This window comes from Colossoma macropomum, unplaced genomic scaffold (genome assembly GCF_904425465.1).
Source record: "Colossoma macropomum unplaced genomic scaffold, Colossoma_macropomum, whole genome shotgun sequence".
Taxonomy (NCBI): Eukaryota; Metazoa; Chordata; class Actinopteri; order Characiformes; family Serrasalmidae; genus Colossoma; species Colossoma macropomum.
Window position 1 is genome coordinate 39,397,047 of NW_023494803.1, and position 9,544 is coordinate 39,406,590.

The window sequence follows — 9,544 nt, forward strand, 5'->3', positions numbered from 1 at the left end:
TACACTATGTGGTGCTCTACGCATGCGTGTAATTTTGGATCGGATTACTTGTAGTGAGCATGTAAACAGAGATTTACCATCAGATTGTTGAGTAGAGTGAGCATATAAACACCTCAGTCTGAATCTATAATCAGAATGTATTTAATTGGATGGGCAAAAATCTTTGCACGTAAACACAGCCATTGACCCAACTAACAACGACTGCATCATCTGCATACTTTAGGATGCTCCATCTATCCTGACCCATATTTGTATAGCGAATAAATAACAGGGGTGAAAGCGCGCACCTTTGTGGGGAGCCAGTTGAAGAGCAAACAGAGTCAGACAGAGATCCATTCACCTTCACTCTTTGTGTCCTATTAGCTAAAAAGTCAAGAATCCAGCCCACCAGATTTACTCAGGTCAAACTGTTCCAGAAGCCTACTAGTTTTGAACTGTATTAAAAGCAGACAAAATAAATCAACAAACAGAAGTCGAACATGGGACCCAATCCCCTCCAGATGTTTAACGAGTAGGCTGGGCAAAGCGACTGTGGCATCCTCTACTCCTCCGTGTGGTCTATAGGCAAACTGCATGGGATCAAGTGCATGTTCAGTTTTCTTTAAGATTTCTGACCTTCCCAATTTTTCAAAGGTGTTCATTATAATTGATGTCAGAACAACCAGTCTAAAATCATTAAAAGTTCTGGGGCAACTGGATTTGAGAACAGGGACCACAAACACATCCTTCCAAACCTTAGGATACCTGCTGTACCGGTAAAGACTTGAAATACGGGACTCAGTTCTTTGCGGAAGATTTAAGTGATCTACCATAGATGTTGTCAGGTCCATGGTTCTCATTTACACTTACTGAGAGGAAGGCCCTTTCCACATCCTTTTGGTCAATGTCAAAGTGCTGATTACCTACAAGTCTGTAACTCAGTTCCTGAATTTCATTACTAAAATCAAATCAAATCAAATAATGTTTATTGTCACATCACATTTACACAGGTGCAAGGTGAGTGAAAATCTTAGGTGCTTATTCTCCCTATATATATATATATATATATATAATATATATATATATATATACACACACACACACATACACACATACATATATATTATAGCAGTCATCTTATTCTCTAATTCTGTTTGATAATTCTGTTTTGCTTTAAAAACCTCTATTTTCAGCTCCATGGTAGTTACATGCAGATCAGAGACAGTCCCTTGATTAGAGAGTATTTGGACTTAATGGATTTGGTGACCCATGGTTTGTTTTTAGGGTAAAACTCACAAGGAATAATCATGCCCCAACAAAAGGCAATATATGGACATCACATCAACAAGTTAGTTCAAGTCACCACAAGACTGTTTAAACATGTCCTACTTAGTGCAGTCAAAACACTCCTGCAGACAGAGCACTGATTCGTCTGTCCAGCCCTTTGTGTCCGTTGTCTGTACTTTCTCTCACCTTAAACAGGTTTATATATGGGCAGCAAATGCACACAGTTATGATCCCCTGAACCTAATGCCTAATGGAGGGAGTGGAAGTGATTTATAAGCATCCTTTACTGACCCATAACAAAGATATAATGTCTTATCCTCTCTGGTTGAACAGGAGACCAATTGATACAAGTTTCTAAGTGTCTTTTTAAGAGAGACATGGTTAAAATTAGGGCTGAACGATTTGAGGAAAATATCCAAATTGGATTTTTCTGACTAATATTGCGAACGCCTCTTAAGTTGTTGTTATTTTTTATGGAAATTCACCCACAAGACCAGAATATCCACTTTTCTGGCTTGAGACTTGACCCCTGAATGTAGTGTGCCAGACAGCCAGTGAGGCCACAATACAAGGAGGTTTGGATGCCTCTTATTAATCTAACTTATCTACAGGCAGTTCACAACAAGCTCTGTTTTATTAGGTTAAATTTCCAGACTAGATAGGGTTTTTGATAACATAGGCTATAAATTTGTAAACAATTGCAGTTCTCGCAAGTTGAAAATTGCACTCTTACATTGCAATTTCGATATAAAAAAGATTAATCTCAGCCCTAGTTAAAATCAGAGAACATGAAGTTTGTGAGTTTGTCACTCCAACATGTCAGTCCAGCCGAAACAGAGCTCCAAAAGCATCTATAAACAGGTCACCGTCCTGGTCGCGCCTGATCTTGAATATATGAAAATATGATGTTGTACATTCTTATAATGATGGTTCTTCAAATGATCTTTAGTAAAGACAACAGTTCTTCATAGCGCTATGAACACTTAAAGAACAACTCGCATACTTAAATTGTTCTTTGCCTCATCTTCATATTGATGGAGAATGTGTTGCATATAGTTCTATACAGAACCTTTTTGACAATGGTTCTATCTAGCACCAAAAAGGGTTCCTTCCACAGTTATGACATCAAGCTTGCAATAATAGAAGAACTCCTTTTGGTGCTATATAGATCCATTTTCAAAGAGGTTCTATAAAGAACCATATACAGCCTCTCTCACGATGCAAAGAACCCTTCAAGCATGCAAATGGTTCTTTGAGTGTTCATGGTTCTACACAGAATCACTGTCTTCACTAAAGAACCCTTGGAGAACCATCTTTTTTAAGAGTGTATGTTGTGAAGGACGTTAAAACGATTATGTTGGATGACCTGCTTTATGAATAATACATCAGGTCTATCTGTGCAGTGTTAATGGAAGCAAACTTAATAAGAAATTGGTTCTTTCTGTGATCATGGGGGTAAAAATGTGTCTGAAAATGCTGGATGGGATATGAGAGTGAATAAAAGAATGAATGTAATTCAATCCTGTAACAGATCTACTCTGAAACAGCGCTCACTCACACTGTGTGATGTGATGTTAGCTGTATGGCTGTTCCTGTATTATTTATAGACTGACTGAGGAGTTTTAGTAGGATAGACCACTTTCAGATAACCTTCAGTGTTTCTAATAAAAATAGTTCATTTTAAAGATTCACAGTTATAAAAGGAGAAATATTGGATTGGTATCAATATCTGCAGGCTTCAATATCGGTAAAAGAGTTGTGCCATTTGTAATTGAGTCAATATCTATATGAGCAGCCCAATGAGCCCCAAAGGAACTGCTCCTCCTGCTCCTCCAGTATTTATGCCACCATGCCAAAGGTATTGGATGGAGCTCCATCACTCCAGTTTTTAAACACCTCAGTGTCACTGCTGGACTGAGAATAGTCCACCAACCAAAATATCCAGCCAACAGTGTCCTGTGGGCAGCGTCCTGTGACCACTGATGAAGGACTAGAGGATGACCAACACAAACTGTGCAGCAGCAGATGAGCTATCGTCTCTGACTTTACATCTACAAGGTGGACTGACAAGGTAGGAGTGTCTAATAGAGTGGACAGTGAGTGGACACAGTGTTTAAAAACTCCAGCAGCACTGCTGCGTCTGATCCACTCAGACCAGCGCAACACACACTAACACACCACCACCATATCAGTGTTACTGCAGTGCTGAGAATGATCCACCACCCAAATAGTACCTGCTCTGTGAGGGTCCATGGGGGTCCTGACCACTGAAGAACAGGGTAAAAGGGGGCTAACAAAGTATGCAGAGAAACAGATGGACTACAGTCTGTAACTGTAGAACTACAAAGTGCACCTATATAGTAAGTGGAGCTGATAAAATGGACAATGAGCATAGAAACAAGGAGGTGGTCATAATGTTATGCCTGATCAGTATACACACACACACATACACACCGCCACCATCCCAAAGGTACTGGATAGATCGCCATCACTCCAGAGAAGGCAGTTCCACAGCTCCACAGCCCAGTACTGGGGGGCTTTACACCCCTCTTGCCGACACCTGGCATTGGGCCTGTTAACCTTAGGCTGTGTCCCATTCTGCTGGTCAGAGCTTTTCTGTGGTGATTACACAAGCTGTGTGTCTCAGCAATGGGTTACTTTAAAGTAGCCGAGTCCACCCGTTAGAAAGTTTTTAGACATACATCACTCTGCATTACAACTCACACAGAGCTGGTGTTCGTCCAGGACAGAGCCTGTGCGTTCATGAACACAGGGGGCGCAGCCAACACCCTCTCCCCACTCCCTCCCAATCACATGCTCCCGCTGAGAGCTCGCTAGCTCTCTACTGAGGAATGTGGACTGCATTTAGGGAGACTGAGGGCCACTTCCAGTCCTAAAATACTGCTTGTGGATTCCGGCTATGTTTGTCAGAGCAGCTTCTTAGTTTGGCACTTCTGGGAAAAGGAGTAAACATTCGATACGCCTGCTCAAATTTCAATCTGGAAACGCGGTGCCACATGTAAAACAGCGTTACAGTAAACAATCAGCATTCTGAACTGCTATTATGTCACTTCATGTCTCCTGTAGCACTGTTTCCAAACTGTAGGCTGAGTGTAGCAGCTTCTAAATCTGAACTGTGAGGCAGGAAGTGAGGGCAGGTTGTCCCTGGGAGCAAGTTTAGAGGCAGATCTAGGCCTGTTAATGAACATATATGCAACAGACTCTGCTGCACAGTTGCACAGTGATGCCTGACCTATATATGGTCAAGGGTCATTGCATCTTAGGGTTACAGAGCCATGCCCTTGACCCCTAAAGGCTGGCCCAGTCTAACTAACACGTAGAAAATGAGACACAAGGACAGTTTCCAGAGCATCGAGGTTATTAACTAAATACGCACAGGCTTGGGGTTTATGGCAGAGTGACCTTCCAGGAGTGAAAGAATAGAAGTAAATAGAAGTAATACTGTTAAAAGTGTCTGCTGACCTCCCTGCTCGCAGTCACAGTCTCCGTCCGCGTCCGTGAACGCGTCGAAATCATCTTCGTCGTAATATCCGAACGCCAGGGCTTCATCCTCGCCTTCTTCTTCGCCGTATGCGGCTCCCTGGTTTGTCATTCTCCGGAGTTGGTGAAGTCTGAGCTGCAGCAGCTCCTACAACTCCTCCACATGGTCACCTGATATGGCCAAGCCATGCTGAACTCTCACCTCCCTCCCTCTCCGTCCACTGCGGCCTCAGAGCGGGCAGATCTCGCCACACTGCAGCCATTCATGAAGCCCGAGCTGCGGACAGAGATGTTTTTCACCCGCACATACTTCGCGATGTGCTTTGTTAGAGGACGCCTCCTCTTTGAAATGCTGCAGCTTGTCCTCTGTGGCGTTGGGCGGCGCGCGTGGAATCATGGGAAATGTAGTTGTTTACTTCAGAAGCCCGGAGTTAGCATGTACGCGGGAACAACGCGAACAACTGACCAGACTGGATTTAAAATGTTGTGAAAATAACAGTAGATTTTACTCTGAGCTTGACCTGATCCACATTTGTAGACTTTTAAAGCCCAGATGTGGGAAAATGGGTTTGTCCTCCCTTCCAGGGTCTACGTTTCTGTGGAAGCCCGTTTAGGCCCCTGGAAAAAATATATAGCCATTTAATAAATCATGATAATGAGACAGTTTTCCATATTTATGACACAGATGATGTACAAAGCACAAAACAATTTACTACCAAACTGTATTCAGAAGCTGTTTTCAATTAAAGAGAGCAAATATGGAATTAGGGAACCACGTACGTTTAAAAATCCAATATATATCTGTCAATCTGGGTATGTTTGTGGCATAAGTGTGATAAGGAACTAATAATGTGTAGTCATAATTATGAGTAAGTCATTATTATGAGATGCTAAGTCAAAGTTATGAGAAAATAAGTCATAATTATGAGAAATAAGCCATAATCATGAGATGCAAAATCACAGTTATGAGAAAGTAAGTCATAATTGTGAGAAATCAGTCATACTCATGAGAAAGTAAGTCATAATTGTGAGAAATAAGTCATAATTGTGAGAAATCAGTCATAATCATGAGAAATAAGTCATAATCATGAGAAAGTAAGTCATAATTGTGAGAAATCAGTCATAATCATGAGAAATAAGTCATAATCATAAGAAAGTAAGTCATAATTGTGAGAAATCAGTCATAATCATGAGAAATCAGTCATAATCATGAGAAAGTAAGTCATAATTATGAGAAATAAGTCATAATTATGAGATGCAAAATCACAATTATAATAAGTATGTCATAATTATGAGAAAGTAAGTCAAAATTATGAGAAAGTAAGTCATAATTATGAGACACTAAGTCAAACTTTTTTGAAAGTATGTAATAATTATGAGATGCAGAATCATAACGAGATAGTAAGTCATAATTATGAGACACTAAGTCATAATTATAAGGAAGTAAGTCAAAATTATGAGATACTAAGTGATTATTATGGAAAACTTTCTCATTATTATGACTAAATGGGTATATATTTCATCTAGCTAAAAATAAGCCATGTAACGCTGAGATGTGCGACTCGTAAAGGAACTGTACGAACCGGTTCTTTTCTCCAACGAAACTGACTCTCAGAAAATGTGTGTAGTGCTGAAAATTTTCATTATCCTCATTATCACTGGGGAATGTTTAATTTTATTGCTATCAACATGTACACTTAAAAATATATGGTTTTTCAAGGGTTCTTTAGTAAAAGGAATGGTTCTGTTCAGAACCATAAGTTCTATATAGAACGATTTCATGCTTAAATGGTTCTTTGCATGGTGAAATGGTTCTTTAGATTGATTAAGAATGTGTAGTATATTTGAAAGTGTTATATATAGCACCAAAAAAGGGTTCTTCTATTGTATACAAGCTTGACAATCTAACAGTAGCAGAACCCTTTTTGGTACTAAGAACCATGTGTGTGGTTTTTTTTTGTTTGTTTGTTTGTTTGTTTTTTTTTGACGAAAATGCATAAAGTTCTGAACATTTTTGAAACTTAAGACAGCTGTTATTCTATATTAGTGTTATAAACTTAATCCACACTTAAAAACTTTTTACACAAAAGGAAACAGACATTATTTTTAAAAACCAAACACATACAAGAAAATACAGATCGGAGTTTTCCTGTGTCGAACGCTAGATGGAGCTCTACACGCAGAGCAGCCTCCCCACCTTATTACTGCAATTATTTTTTGTGTTTTTTTCCCACCTGTTTTCGGACAAGCCCCGCCCTCTACGCTACGAATGGCCAATAATGTCTGACTTTCTATGAATATTTAAGTGAATCTGAGCATTTCTGGTGGAAACGACCAAATCATTTTGGTTTAAAGAGGCGCAGTCTTTATCTACACCACACCGAGAGACACCGCTGTGTTTAATACACTGCCAGGCAGTCGTGATATGCAGGTATCAGGTGATACACAGGTGAACATAAAGGCAAACGCACAGACATACTAGAGAGCAGAGACGGACATATATAAAAATATTGCACGTTGTCCTCAGTGATGGTATTGTTGCACAGGAAACAGGAAATGGAAATGTAAGCCGGACACTGTAAAGTGCTCAAGTACGGAGCCCCTAAGGGGCCGTGGTAAAATTCTCAAGTGATGAGAAATTGACGACATTGCACAAAAAAACAAAAAATAGCTGCATTTACAGGACAGCATTTATATGCAGCCCTATTACAAATCTAAGCATTATTGATTAAATCAAGTGAAATAATTATTTGAATAGAAAATTACACAGAAGCTTCAACAACTGAATAAATATCCTGAATAACCACCCACACTATCGAAGCAGCTTATACTTCTGATGAGTTTAACACCTTATAAAAGTGTGATTCTGGTTCTGTGATTAGCTACACTGCTAAGATAAACGGTTATACTTTCATTCAGTCCTTTCGATCACTGACACATCAGCTTCATTCTGAAAAAAAACAATTAATGTTCTGTATATATATAACGGCAGCAATGAGGTGGGGAGGCTGCTCTGCGTGTACAGCTCCATCTAGCGTTCAACACAGGAAAACTCCAACCTGTATTCGGTTTTTACAATGTCTGTCCGTTTCCTTTTTTTTGTAAAACTTGTTTAAGTGAGGATTAAGTTTATAACACTAATACTGAATAACAGCTCTTAATTTTCAAAAATGTTCAGTCGTGTTATGCAGGTATCAGGTAATTAGCGCCAAAGTGAAAGTGAACCTCATTGTCATTCAGACTAAACAGAAAGTAGTGCAGAGCTGAACGAGATTGCGTCTCTCCAGCTCCGATATGCAAATATAACATAAACATAACATGAAGGCAAATGCACATAGACATACTAGACAGCATGGACAGAGATTATATGTATATATATGTTACCTATACGTATACTGAGATAAACGGTCAATAAACGGTCGTGTTTACATGATTCTGTCATTCAGTGCCTTTGATTACTGACACATCAGCTTCGTTCTGAAATTAAACACTAATGTTCTGTTTCATTTATTATTTATTTAATAAATATTCTCCACATAAAGAGGCGAAACAATGCAGACACCAATCACAAGTATTAGCTTTGTTGAATGGGCCATTCTGCTATAAAAGCAAAGCACTGAAAGAAAGTAAGTGTTTGGATTTAAAATTCTTAATTCTTGAAATCTAATGATAAAAAACTTCCTTCCCCTCAGCAGAGACGCTGGGTGAAACTTAGGACAGGGCACTGCCAACCTAGGCTAACCTATGAATGTATGCGTTCAGGATGGGATCCAGGCCCCATGTATAACTAGACTAACCTGGCATACATGGAGGTCAGTGCCGACACGGAGTGGGATTCGAACCCACAACTGCCATGTCCGTCCGCCTCTCCAGCGCCTCAACCCACTTGGCCAAGAGGGAAGTGCAATGCAACAGATGACTTTGATCCATTTAACGCTGTAATACGTCCCATCGGGCTGCCACGGTGACGTCACATTCCTGCATGCGCTCACAATGCGCCTGAAATCCCCGCTGGCTTTATTAATGTAAGCCGTATATTTACTAGAATGGAGAAACACTGTAATGATATGAAGAGCCTGTCAGTTTAAGAGAACGCACTTTCTGCAGGAGTTTGTCAGGCGTTGATTTTTATTGATGTATATTTTAAATAAAGTAACATAGTGCACATCATATGCAGATAAAAATATACATACAACAGTGAACATACACATGAATAACTGTGCTGGGGGGGTGAACATAACTACATAAACATCCTGAAGAACACATGTTCCACCTCTATTTCAATGGTGACAAAAATGGGCTTTTTTCCTGAGAATTTACACTAATGAATATAAAACAACATCATTAATAGAATAAGATTTATCATACACTCCTGTGTGTATTAAGCTCTGTGATTTTCCAAAAGACCAAATAATTCATGTTTCCACAACAAACAACACTTCACATCAGTATTATGAGCGATAAGCGCACTGAGGTACTGCCAACATGTTTTTACATATTGACAACGGCAGAATAAATGAATGCTGTCTGTGGATAGTTACTGTAGAATAAGGGTTCAGCGATTATTCGACTTGGTCGACTAAAATCAACGACCACATTGGTTGTCAACTAATTTAATAGTCGATTACTTGGTTGATTAGTTTCTCGTGCTCACTAGGAATGTTTTGACATTACCGCTTACTGGAGAGTACAGAGCCCCTCTGGAGACATCCTGTATGAAGAAGAATAATGTGTGGCCACGACTTAGTAAGGTGTGGGAACAAGATAATTAAGTCAT

At 39.6% G+C, this 9,544-nt stretch overlaps 1 protein-coding gene across 1 annotated transcript in view; it reads right to left on the reverse strand.

Annotated features, from left to right (window-relative positions):
- rragd (ras-related GTP binding D) overlaps positions 1-5,135 on the reverse strand; it is a 31,192-nt gene extending 26,057 nt beyond the window's left edge. Inside the window, exon 1 of the mRNA XM_036593658.1 lies at positions 4,750-5,135. Within this exon, the coding sequence (XP_036449551.1) occupies positions 4,750-4,879 (130 nt within the window). The 5' untranslated portion in view covers positions 4,880-5,135. The remainder of the gene's footprint in view (positions 1-4,749) is intronic.
- Positions 5,136-9,544: the final 4,409 nt, after the last annotated feature.